At 40.9% G+C, this 13,902-nt stretch overlaps 1 protein-coding gene across 1 annotated transcript in view; it reads left to right on the forward strand.

Annotated features, from left to right (window-relative positions):
* Positions 1–13,902, forward strand: part of si:ch211-186j3.6 (neural-cadherin) — a 1,133,875-nt gene that overhangs the window by 537,444 nt on the left and 582,529 nt on the right. The window contains 1 exon segment of the mRNA XM_034183518.1: positions 9,823–9,995. Within this exon segment, the coding sequence (XP_034039409.1) occupies positions 9,823–9,995 (173 nt within the window).

Consider the following 13,902-nt stretch of genomic DNA (forward strand, 5'->3'; position numbering starts at 1 on the left):
ATTAGATGTGCAATTGAATTTGCAAAAGCTTCTTTATGAGTTTTAAGGAAATGTGTGGAAAGACCAAAACTGTCAATGGCTTTTGAGTTTTTAAGGGAAGTTATTATTTTTAAAACAGCTGGCACTGTTATTTCCTGTATATTAAATGGTTATATGGTTTACTATAATCTATGGAATTGTGTAAAATATCTTGACATTTTAATTGCATTGTTGTTTCTTCAATTGATTGAATAAAAATGTATTGAAACAATCTACAATTGTGTCCAACTTGGTAATCAGTGTGCCGTCTATCATAAGCTTAATGTCTCTAGTGTTATCTCCCTTTTTACATCCAGTTAGTCTGTTTAGTTGTTTCCACACTAATTTTCCATTTCCATTTGCCTTATTAATTAGATCAATAAAATAGTTTGCTTTGGCTCTATGACAGTGTTTTACGACTTTATTCCTAATTAATGTAAAATTTTGGCAGTCAGTGTAAGTTTTTGTTTTCAGAGACTTTTTTAATGCAGCATCTCTTTCTTTCATTAATTTCCTGATGTCATTGTTTATCCATGGCAGGGTTTCTCTATATTGTTTAGAGACACCCTTCTTTGTAAACTTTTCAATGATTTCTTTAATTCTTTCAATAAAATTACTTGAACTGTCTTCAGTATTACAACTTTCCAAAACATCGGCCCAATTTCTTTGTTCAATTTCAGTTTTAATTGTTGTTGTGCACCTTTAGGTATGAAATTATATGGAATCTCTCTATTGAGTCTACTTGAGGGCTGTTTTTTTTTTACTTTTCTTATGCAAAGAAATGAAATTGTAATCAGATAGACCAGAGAGAAAATTAAGGTTTTCTTAATTATATCGAGTCTATTTGTAAACCTTTAATCAATGGTAGTTCTAGACACATTTGTCACCCTCGTTGGACCATTTATAATCTGAGTCAAGTATGTTTATCTATAAGTTGTTTCAATTTCTTCTTATCTGATGCATCATCCCCGTTAATGTTAAGATCTCCCAATAGAAGTATTTCTTTAGTGGAGCAACAATGACTTAAAATGGTTTCAAGCTGACTGTAGAAGGAGTCCTTAGCAGAGGGAGGTCTGTACATGCAAATAATAGTAAAAGACATAGCAGAGTGTAATGTTAATATGAGCCCAATACATTCATCCCAATATCATCTGGAAAGGTGATTAATTCACATTTAAAATGTTTCTTAACATAGACCAGTACCCACCGCCTCTCCCCGACCCTCTGTCTCTTCTGAATACATTATATCCTGGAATGTGAATTGCAGCTGTAGATGATGTAGGGTCAACCAGCTTTCAGAGATTCCAAGCATGTCAATATTGGATTCACTTAAAATATGCTCCATTTGTTCAGTTTTATTGACAATGCTGCGACTGTTGATATGACCAAGTAAAAGGCCTTTAGGTTTTGATTTTGAATCCCAGATGATGATGGCATTATTAAGAGTCTGGAAGAAACACATTTCTGTTGTTTTTTATTGCAGGATTGAGAGTTCTTGGGAGTTCTTTTTTTTGTATCTGGATTGGGTGGGATGATTTTGTCACAATGTTCATTTGTGGAAAGTTGGTTCACCTGTGGTACCTCAGCAGCAGATGGTTGTGATCCAGGTAGTTGAAAATGGAATTCCAGGTAGCTGTGGCCCAGGAGCCCTGGTTAGCTGTAGCTGTAGCCCAGGGAGTGGATGCCTGGCTAGCTGTAGCTGTAGCCCAGGGAATGGAAGCCTGGTTAGCTGTAGCTGTAGCCCAGGGAGTGGAAGCCTGGTTAGCTGTGGCTGTAGCCAGGGAGTGGAAGCCTGGTTCGCTGTGGCTGTGGTCCAGAGAGTGGAAGCCTGGTTAGCTGTAGCTGTAGACCAAGGAGTGGAAGCCTGGTTAGCTGTGACTGTAGCCCAGGTAGCTGAGGTAGGAACCAGGGTAACTGTGGTTGTAGCCTGGTTAGCTCAGATGTGGGGCCTGCTAGCTGCAGCCACCCAGGCCCTTGCTCACAGCAGGTCCAGGATTTATTTCAGGATTTATTTTTAGCATATTTTTTTCCTTCTTGCTCTCGGCTGCACAGTCGCATTTTTCTCTCCTCCTCCCATCCCCAACCTTCCTGCTACTGTAGTGTGTTCGTCTGTGAGGCTGCCAGCCCTGCTCCTCTGGAAAATGGCAAAATGGATCTGAATCAAGTGGTAAGACCACACATCACCACACTCATCAGTAAGACCACATCTCCTCTATTCAGATGTATTTGGGAACCACTCTGAAGTTTCAGACAGTGGAATCTGACAGGCGTCTGTTATCTGGATATCTATTGGTTTCCAAACACCAGCTGTCCTTCAAGGCCACTGGGATAAAATCCTCCCCCCGAGGAACACTCCTGATAGCCTCGCTCCTCGTCTCCCTCACCTCTTCGTCTTCCCAGTCCTGAGATGTTGACTGTGGGACCTTGAGACTCTGGTGGGACTGATTCAGGACTGGGATCCCCCCCAGGATGGACAGGCCTGTTGATGGCGCCTCACGTGCGGCCTTCCGGGCTGTCTGGCTGGACTCTGGACACATCCAAGTTCGTCTGTCGTCTGTCATCTGTTTGATTTGTTTTTTGTATGACTGTTTTTCTGTGCGTATGGTATTTTTTTTTTTTTTTTTGCTCTCCAGTGGTGCGCGTGAGTTCAACGCAGCAGCAATGGAGGTTTTTCTTTTCCCTATTTTTTCCTTGTGTGTGCTTTAATGTGTGTTCATGTACCGGACCGGCTTATGTGTGTTGTTGTTTGTTAAGTGTGTCATGAGGCCGTCAAGGTTTGCTCAGCCCTGCTCGATGACCTAGGCAGGGATATACATCTGGAGCTGGGGTCCCCGGGTGCCCTAAAAGGCAACCTCTGCTCCTAACTGGCAATTAGGATGGGTAAACATGCAGTAAACACATTTCATTGTGCAGGGACCATGTCCTTATGTGCATATGACAATAAACTCCTTTTGAATCCTTTGAATCCTTGAAATTTTGAGTTCACAGTGAAACAGGAAATGTCAAATGTTGAGCACTTCCTGCATGGGTGTAGCTAGGTTCCACTGGACTTCCCTGAAATCTGATCGGACACCCCAAGTGCCACCCAATGATTGAGATGTCATGGGACCGCACGTCTGGTTGAAAAGAGCCATTTTGAAATCGGATGACACATATTGACTGCTATGTCTCTCCATACAGTAGTTGGCAGTGTGTTCCACAGAAAAGTTCTAATCCACTTTAGTAGAAGAAGAACAAATCTGAACCTGAACACGTTGCCTGAACCACGGACTCCTAATGACTCCTAATGTTATGTTTGTGAGTAAACACATATTTTTTTGCCAGAAATAAGGTCCAGGTGTCAGTGTTGTAATGTAATGAAAGTAGAAAATACTTTGTTACTGTACTTAAGAAGAATTTTACGTATCTGTACTTTACTTTCGTCATTTCCAGTTCTGGCGACTTCACTTTTACTCCACTACATTCATTTCATTTATTTTCATTTATATAGCGCCAAATCACAACAGAGTTGCCTCAAGGTGCTTCACACAAGGTCTAACCTTACTAAACTTCTTATTCACCTTAGGGACACAAAATACTCCTGTACCGTGAGAACGCAAAGCCCGACCAGTACATAAGGTTTAATTAGGTCAGCTAGGTAGGGAGGTGCAAGTCCCGTGAACAGTTTTATAGACTAGTAGCAGAACCATTAAAATCTGATCTCACTGGACAGGAAGCCAGTGAAGGGATGCCAAAATGGGTGTAATGTGGTTGAACTTTCTGCTTCGTGTCAAAAATCTGGCTGTAGGCATTTTGAACAAATTGGAGAGCCCTAATGCTAGACTACGGTAAACCAGAAAACGAACATTGCAGTAGTCCAATCTAGTAGAGAAAATGCATGGATCAGGGTCTCAGCATCAGCCATAGACAGGATGGGATGAATCTTTCCGCTATATTTCCCAGGTGGAAGAAAGCAGTCCTCGTAATATTTGTAATGTGGAGGTCAAAGGACAATGTAGGATCAAAAATTACCCCAAGGTTCCTCACTTTGTCAGTGTGATGTATGACACACGAGCCTAGGCTGAGCGTTAACTGGTCAAATTGATGCCGATGTCTCACTGGACCAAGAACCATCATTTCAGTCTTACCAGAGTTTAAAAGTAGGAAGTTTCTAGACATCCAACTTCTCACTGATGCAAGGCAATCTTGTAAGGATTTTATGTGAACGAGATTACCAGCAGTTATCGGCATGTATAACTGAGTATCATCTGCATAGCAGTAAAAGGTAATCCCACAACGTCACAATATGTGCTCAAGGGGTGCTACATAAAGGGGGAAAAACAGGGGGCCAAAGACGGACCCCTGTGGAACACCAAATTTCATGTCACTAAGGTTAGAGGTAGTGTTACTGTAGAAAACACAGTGAGAACAACTGGTCAAGTATGACGTCAGCCATGCAAGGGCACTCCCAGTAATCCCAAAATGATTTTCTAGCCTATCAAGCAGAATATGATGATCCATTGTATCAAATGCAACATCTAACAGCACTAGAACCGTAGTGGTGTCTGAATCCATTGTAAGCAGAAGATCATTTATCACTTTCGTGAGAGCCATCTCTGTGGAATGATAGTTTCTAAAAGCAGACTGCAGTGGCTCAAAGAGATTATTCTCAGTAAGATAGTCCATGAGCTGCCGTGACACCACTTTTTCCAAAATTTTAGAGCAAAATGATAGATTTGATATCGGCCGATAGTTTTTCAATACACTAGGGTCAAGATTACTTTTCTTAAGTCATGATTTAATCACTGCATATTTGAAATATTAGGAACCAATCCAGAAGTTAAAGAAAGATTAATAATTTCCAGCACAGTCGGCCCAAGAGTACATTTCCCTTAAACATCTTTGTTACTCGTTACTACAATATAAAAGTAGAAGAAATTTGACTGGGCAATACCTTTCACCACAGGCAATGCCTGTGGTGAAAGGTATTGTGAAAGGTGAAAGGTTTCTTCCTGCTCCTGCTCCTTCTCGATCATTTTCTTTTTATTTTTTCTGTTAATTGAAACTGGTACAAGCGGCCAAAATGGGTTTCCTCAGGACGGCAGCTGGTGTCTCCTTTAGAGATAAGATGAAAAACTCGGTCATCTGTGGGGATCTCGGAGTAGAGCTGCTGCTCCTTCGCATTGAAAGCTGCCAGATGGTTCAGGCATCTAGTGAGGATGCCCCCTGGGCACTTCCTGAGGGAGGAGTTCAGGCAGATCCAGCTGGGAGGAGACCCCGGGAAAGAACAGGACTAGGTGGAGAGTTTATGTTACCACACTGGGCCTGGGACGCCTCGCTGTCCTCCAGTCAGAGTGGTGGTTAATGTGTCCAGGGAAAGGACCATGCTGGAACTGTTGCTCCCGGGACCCGATCCCATCCCAGATAAGCTGTTGAAGATGATGTGAAGTGAGTGAGGAGTGAACTGAAACTTTGTTGTTTTTGGAAATTTAGTTTTCATGCCTGTTTGACATGTGTCTGTTCAATTATATATATTATATGTGTGTGTGTGTGTGTGTGTGTGTATTTCCAATAAAATCATTTTGTAGCATTGCATTTATACTGAGACCTGCAAGCAGAATGTTGGATTTTTCAACAAGACTACATTGTGGTCAGATCAGTGTTTTGTTAATTTGACCATCATTATAGTTAGTTTGGTCTCAGCAGTTGGCCACCCCTCTGATTCTGGTTTGCTTGAGGTTCTCCATCAAAAACACCTGAGGGAATTTTTCCATGACCACGGTTTTTGGTTGGCCAGGGGGTTGGTCAGGTGCAACCGTACCTTATGAAGTGCTTTGAGGTGACTTACAATATGTTGTTATTTGATGCTTTATAAATTAATCCAGTTGAATTGAAGACCACATTTTGGAGCCTGTTGCTGCATGATGCCGTATCCAGACAGACTCAACGTCCATTCTCATCTCCTAAAACTAATCTTCTGTCTACAGACAGGTATTAAGGGCATCTCCTTGGTGAAGTCCACCAACTGTTGTCCTCAGTAATGTGGCACTTATGTTCTGGATCCTGCTCAAGAACATGTCACATGGCCGTAGTGTGCTGTGATATTGTTCATTTGTTTTGATTTGTTTTGATTTGGGAAGTCCAGCATCCATGGAATGGCAAATGTACATAGTTCATATTCATGCAAGAAACATTCTGAGGATAACACAAAATCTACAATGCCCAGTCCATCAGGGTGTACTAAATGTTCCACCAAGGAGTTTAGTAATTCACTAACTGTCTTTGTTGGATGTTTAAGCAGCATTATTTTGCGTGGATCCTTTTTGTGTTTGTTTACTGATTAACACAATAAACATTATCTAATAAGTCAAGTTTCATTGACTTTCCTCTACCAGGAGACAGAGTACGAACACTGAAGACAGGCGTTGTTTTTTGGTTGGTGGTGGTGGCGTACAACCCTTGCTAGCTAGGATTCTGTTAAAGATTTGCACAAAAGTTAGAAATATTTTCAGAATAACAATAAAAATAGTTGCAAAATGACAGCATTTCCAATGTGAGAACTGTAATTCCAATAGTCATGGTGACAAATCAGTAATTCCCACTAAATATTAGCATTTCGTTCACTTACAGTGTTGAATAAGCTCTCCGTCTCTTACTTACTCACGCACAATGTCATGTATTTTAGAACATTTCTCTTTTCTGTCCATCATGTGACCTTGAGTAGCAGAAAAAACGTTCCATTGCAGTCTTGTGAAATAACGCTTTGATGGCCTGAAAATGTGATATGTGAGACTTGTTTTTCAAAATACATGTTTCCATCCCTACTTTAAATTGCACAATTTGGAGGGTGATGGAAACCCTCCAAATGCCAGCAAAAGGCCTTTAACAAGTTTGTTCCAAATGTATCAATTAAAGAATTTATTTGCAATCATCAACTTGGCTTTTTTTCTTTCTTTCTTTCTTGAAATTTGCACATCCTGAACACCAACTGATTTGGAACTTTTGTTGTTTTCAACAAAGCCGTCATCTTTCCACCAGCACATTGGAGCCTCTTTGTCTCTTAGGCATTTGTAACCAACAGAGACACCAACCGACTGCAGATGAAAAGCTGAGACAGGTTGTCTGGAGAAAAACCTCAAGAATAATTTTGAACATTCGTGGTTCGCTGGTGAAATGTAGCGGAATGTCAGAGTTGAGATCTGAGCAGCATACAATCATGAAAGAAGACATAAGTAATAGTGACATTGTTCCAACCATTCTCATAATAAGTACAAACTCTCAACAAGCCTCTTGTTATCAGTGTCAGCTGATCTAATCCAGGATGCTCCTGGCTTCAGGCTCAGACCATCTGTCAATTAAAGTGTTGATTTTTAGCAGCTCTCCTGTGGAACAATTTTGAATTAGTGACATGCTCCAGTTTACTTTGGCACATGGTGGAGTAACCCAGAATTCCATTACTGACCCACTGAGCTATAGTCCAGGATAATGCACAGTTTGGAAAAAATCAAACCTATGTATCTGCTGTCTGATTTCACACTGATCCAAGAATACAATAAATCTGTGTGACCCTCTGCTGGTGTGTCTCTTACTGCATATTTCTGCAATATGCAGATAAAAGTTTGAAGATGTTCAAAAGTCTCAAAAGATAAAACAGGTTTAACCTTGGATAAAGGCCTCAGATGGTAAAAACTAGATTTAACAACAGAATTAATCTATTTTAAAATCACTGATCTAGTTTTAAACCGAGTGTTGTTACCTGTGGGTTTTAGAACAGATGGTCCAGATCCAGAAGAGGGGCAGCACAGACACACAGAGGTCAATAGAGCATGACCTCCATTTTTCTTTCATTAAAATTAAAAACATTTAAGGCCATCCATCCTTTGATGTTTTTAAGACACTTTGTGGAGCAGATAATGGTAAAACCATGCATATGGTAGTACAAGCACCAAATCTGGCATGGTGATTCTCATGGTACACTGTAAAACTCAATGAGTTAGTTGAAGTCAAACCATTTGAGGGAAACCAATTGCCTTAAACCATTTGAGTTTGCCAACTTAAATAAAATAATTTTCAAAAAATTTAATTGTTAAAGTTTTAGTAACTTAACAATTTCTAGTCAGTTAAATGTATGTAAATCTAGTTTATGTTTTTTCAATAAAAAAGTGACAAGTAAATTTCTGGCTAAAAAAAAAAAAAAAAAATGCATTATATTTTGGATGACATTTTTTGATGCATTCTTTGGTTTACTTGTTGACAATAATCTGCTTTAAAAAAAAAACAAAAAAAAAACAAAATCTAAAAGGACTACAACATAATGAAAAATGCTAAATGGTAGCCCATGAACAGAACTTGAAGTTTTTCATAATGGTATAAATGTAGCAGCTGCCCTCTACATTTTGTTATGACTCCGCCCATTCACTCCCCTCAGGATGTGAACTCACAATCTCCAGCATGGAAGTTGGACTCTCTAATCAGAAGGCTAAAACCCAGGGCTCTGGCCTTGTGACCAGAGAATCCTTTTGAGCTGTTGGGAGTGAGGTTTACTAACTACATATGCATAGCGACACCTGCTGGCCTCCATTAAATAAACTTGATTAAAATGAGTGAATGGAATGCACTGGATCGCCAACACTTAAATGCCCCAAAACTTTAAATGCACTTAAAGGAAAAATAAAAGAAAAGAAAAATTATATTGATGTCAAATTCCAAATTTGTTTGAATTTATTTAATATTTTTCTTGTATCTCTTTTTGTTGTTGTACTTTGTAGACGGTCCCTAAGCTTCCGTCTCTCCGTCGTCTGCTCATTCAGATCAATGTTACTTTTCCAGCTCAGAGGGGCTCATATGGATAAAATAAGGTTGTAGCTTGTTGTCTACCTTCCTGAGGTTAGAAACTAGCGTTGTTTGTTGTTTCTACAATGTGTCTCTTAAGATGATTGAGCCGTTTACCGGAGGGGGAGTTTTCTGTCCTTTGTGAGTTTGACGCCTTCATTCCCATTTGACAGGTGGACTGTCCCACTCAAACTCCTGACCTGACACTGTCCTCGGAGCAGTACACGCCCAGTGGGGCCGTGCATGTCACACCAGAAGCAAGAGCTGCTCGTATCACCTTCCCACCTCTCCAGCTGTAGTGACCCCCCCCGCCGCCGCCCCAAAAAAAAAAAAAAAGTCGGTGGTCCGTAAACTGAAATCCAGAAACTACTTAAACTGAAAAATTGTGGATACTTCACAATTTGCAACTGAGTCACGTCACATTTTGGGGATTAACAATGCTGTTTGACTGGTCCACTGTGATCTGAGCATTTCAGTGCAAAAAGTCATTTTTGGTAGGCTGTTTTGGTGGCCATATTGAAAAATGACCTCAGTCTTGGATTGTCAAGTGGCTAGTCGACCAGATTTGGTATCTTGGGTATCATGATTTGCTGCTTGAATCAGCATTTGCCCAATTTTGCTGTAAAATTAATGTTATCTGTTCTACAAACTCCACCAGTGTGATGGAGTTGACATTATTTCTCTTTATTGCAAGGTAAATTTGAGCGGTATCATCCAGCTTGGGTGCAATCATTGGTTCAACTGTCCCTTTCAGGTCACTCTTTGTGCTGGACCTTTGTGCTACTTCATGCTCTCTCTGCTTCACCTGTTTCATGACTCACCTGTTTTTTTTTTTTTACAGTAATCTAGCACCTGTCAGCGCCTCCTTCCATGCATTTCCTTTAAGAATTTGTGGGACTGCCCTAAAAGCCCCTTGAACACATCATATGTGTGATGTGCCACGCTGTCGCTGTGATTACACTTAAATGGACTGATGGACTGTGTTGGTTGCAGGTCTGATCCGTCTGCGCTCCAGTCCACCTCCTCGTCTGCAGGGTGTTGAATACATCCTTAACGTCACGGCAACAGATGACAATGCCTCCGGAGGACCTCAGGCCTTGTCGTCTTCAGCGCAGGTGATCGTGGGAGTGGATGATGTTAATAATAACAAGCCTGTCTTTGAGAAGGTGAGACCAGCACTTGCGCTCACATTTATTAAACTTTGTTTCTTCCCACTCATTTTCTGCCTGAGTAAACACCTCGTCTCCCGGTTACTATGCCATGTTTCACCTTTTTACTCACCCGTCTTATCATTGTTTGTTTTCTGTCCCTTTCTTCTCTGAAGATTTCCACTTGTTTTTCCCACCCAGCCCGCGTTCATCTCCTCTGTTTATTGGCCTCTCCAGAGAACCGATTAGCTGCTTTGACCCTCGTCTACGCTCTCTTGTCTCTTTTATATCAGGCTTTTAATTAAATCTCGACTGGCCCACTCTGGCAGCATTATGCCTCCACCTGCTTTTTTTTTTTCTTCTTCTCCACCAGCCACGTCTCAATTTTACATGACATGACTTTTCAAAGTCCCCTCGAGGTATTGCAAGCTTAGATCAGGAGCAGGGTTTGCTGAGTCTCTCCTCGGGAAAAGTGAGTGCCAAGTGTTTCCCTTCAGCTTCACATCTTAGGAAGGAAGAAACGGAGAGAGACTGGGGGCGAGACGACAGCCAGGAGCAGACAGTGCTCCGTTGTCCACGGTGTGCCTGTATCCTCAATTTTTGCTCTCGGGATCTCCTGCTGGCATCGTACTCCATGTCGGTGAATCACTTGTTGTCTCTGCGCTGGCACGATGCTAATTGCAAAGAACAAACAAAACCCCCCCCCCCTTATCTTCAGACAAAAAGAGCTGTAAACCAAACGAATTAAAGCAGCAAATGAATAACTGAAGGTTTAAGAAAAGAAACGATGAATGCAAATTGAAATAACTAGAACAAAAAAATAAATGAAGGTAATTTTTCTTTTTCTTTTTTTGGTTGGAGACACAAAGATGAAGAATGAGAAGTAAAGGGAAGGTGAAAGTTTCAAAAAGGGAATTTATGTAAGAGTGAAGTGAGTCCGAGTGTTGATTTTTCAGTCTGTTAGATTTCAGTGTTTAGTTAGTTTTTATGCTGGTTTTGACGCTGGTAGCAAACAGCTGAACACAGAAGAATTAGTGCTCTTTTATCATGTTTTCTTGAATCATCCTGGAATCTCTTGAGAAACGTTGGACAAAGAAACAGAATGAGATGCACAAACAGAGACAGGAGCTGTCCTGAATGTTTCTGAGTGGTTAAAACATTGGAAAACACACAAACGTGACCAGTGAACGGCTGAGCTTAAAGAAAAAAAAAAACACCCTGGGCAGGAATTGGTGTGAAAACATACTCTAAGTTATGACATAGATTTACAAATAACAGATTTAAGACTTCTTTTATCCCAGCTTTAATAGGACTTTTAAATAACCTTAAATAATTATGATGTGCTTTAGTTATATTATTTCTAGATTTCAATGTCAGATTTCTGTTGTTGTAAATTGGATGGGTGGAAGCGTGTGTACATTCACCGGCCACTTCATTAGGTACACCTTGCTGCCACTGGGTAGAACCCCCTTTTGCCTTCAGAAGTCCCTTAATTCTTCATGTCATAGATTGAACAAGGGTTTGGAAACAGTCCTCAGAGATGTTGGTTCATATTGACATGATGGCATCACACAGTCACCCATTCAACCAGTCTGTCCATCATCCTCTGAACAGACCACATCCTCTCAACAAGGCATTTTCATCCACACAACTGCTGCTCACTAGATATCTTCTCTTTTTTGGACCATTCTTTGTAAACCCTAGAGATAGTTGTGCTTGAAAATCCCAGTAGGTCAGTTTGATCAGTTTGTGAAATACTCACACCAGCCCGTCTGGCACCAGCACATTCAAAGTCACTTAAATCCTCTTTCTTCCCCATTCTGATGATCTGTTTGATCTTCAACATGTCATCTTCACTGTGTCTAGATGTGTAAATGCACTCAGTTGCTGTCATGTGATTGGCTGATAAGTTCTTTTGTTAAACAAGCAATTGGACTGGTGTACCTAATAATATGGCCGGTAAGTGTATAAACTATTGGCTGTACAATATCGGCCCTCTGGCAACTCAATAAAGCATTGAAGCAGGTCATAACCCCCTATTCATGATGTGCTTCTGCAATCTGGAGTAAAGGCATCTCTGAAAATCTGCTTTCAGGACATTATCTGGAAATTTGACCTCAAACTTGACCCCAAAGAAACTCATTACTTGTCAATCCAGATGAAAGCAACAAGTCTCTCGCAGTTCATGGTCTCAGATTTTCTTCATTTTCACATATTTTGTAGATTAGAAAAAAAATTGTTTTCCACCCAGAATTTTCAAAACGGAGGCATGACACTTTTGGCACAGCTGCTTATTTTCTTGTCAACTTTTCAAGTGCCATGTCTCTGGAAGGGGGGCTTCACCTGGACTGATTATCCATTTTAAAAATATGGAATTTGAGGGCTCAGTCCCACTTTGAGACAAATTTTCTCCGTTATAAAGCATTCAGGATACTTATTTCTACATTTAAATGATATCATCATGATACTTTCAAAACCACATTCCTTTTATTTCAACAGGCTTGGTATGTCAGGCAGTGGTCTCAGAAAATGGATTTCTGGTAAAATGACAAACAGATGCTTATTTCATAAATTGAGAACTAAATACAGTAACCAAGGAAACATTTATTAAGTTTAATATTGGCCCTATTATCTACAAAATAAGTGAAATTGAAGTAAATCTGAGACCACAAACTGGGAGCTGCATGTTGGTTTGATGTGGTCATCATCATGGCTGCACCCAGATCTGTGACACAAATGCTGATGTCCAACTGACTAGGTCTGGAAATGCCATTTTCTTGTTCTTTGATGGTTTCCACGGCATTGGGTTGGAGACAAGCTGCAGTTACCAGCTAATTGAGCCTAATGTTGAATTAGACACTCGTTTCGTGGTGGAAGGTTCCTGTATATTTGCTTGAGTGTGGGATGTGAGGACCATGATAAATTATGTATCTTTCCAGGAGATTTGTATGGCAGCCAACTACATGCTTGTATAGTTGGGAATTAAGTCTCCAGGTTTCTGAACCATACATCAAAATGGGTCCTATGACTGGCTTGAATAGATCAATTTTAAAAGATTTGATCAGCAGATCTTCTTAGTACATTTTACCAAAGCCAGTGCCTGTGCAAGCTGGGCTTGGTTTTCATATGGAATGACCGTATAGGGCCCCTTCACACATAAATTGATTGAAGCCGACTAGCGCACGAAGGAGGAATTGCATGCCATTCGTGAAAAATCTGAGCTGCCTCCATGCCTCATACACCTGTCACTACAACTATTTGTGCACAGCAGCGGCTGAAAGACAGAGTGTGCCCTGTGAGAGCCCAGTCGACCCTCTCGGAGCAGGTGTCAGCCAAATTCCAGGTGACGCACACGAACATCCAACACCACTCGCTGGACACTTTGAAAATGTGTGGCCATTTGTGCTGTTAGCACAAAAATAGTGAGCACGCAACCACTTTCAAGCTGGCTATGAAATTTGTCTAAGTGTTGTCTAAGAGTTGCCAAGCAACACATATGTTGCGTGCCAGAGTGTCAGCTCCACCTCAACACATGTGTCGTGCATGTGTATCACACATGTTGCACCCCCCCCTCCCCGCAACAAGTGGGTGCATGTTAGGAGGGGAGCACAGTTGCATGACATGCTGATATTTATGTGATGGGGAGCGGCCAGCCAGAGCATGCACAGCACAGCAAGCTGCCTTTCAGCTGATCGCTGGCCAGTGACTCACTGACAGTGCAGCAAATACCCCATTTTCAGTCACGTATCACCAACAATACGCTGTAACCAATGTTGTTTTTTCACATATTACGGCAAAAATTAAAGACTTCCTCTTTGTCTACATCATCTAATTTCTCTCTTTTTTTTTTAATTCCCTCCTTCTTGATTTTAGGCATTTTACACTCCTGTTATAGGACAGTGATGGTAGCACAGTGGTAAAGTTT

Source organism: Thalassophryne amazonica, chromosome 2 (genome assembly GCF_902500255.1).
Source record: "Thalassophryne amazonica chromosome 2, fThaAma1.1, whole genome shotgun sequence".
Lineage (NCBI taxonomy): Eukaryota > Metazoa > Chordata > Actinopteri > Batrachoidiformes > Batrachoididae > Thalassophryne > Thalassophryne amazonica.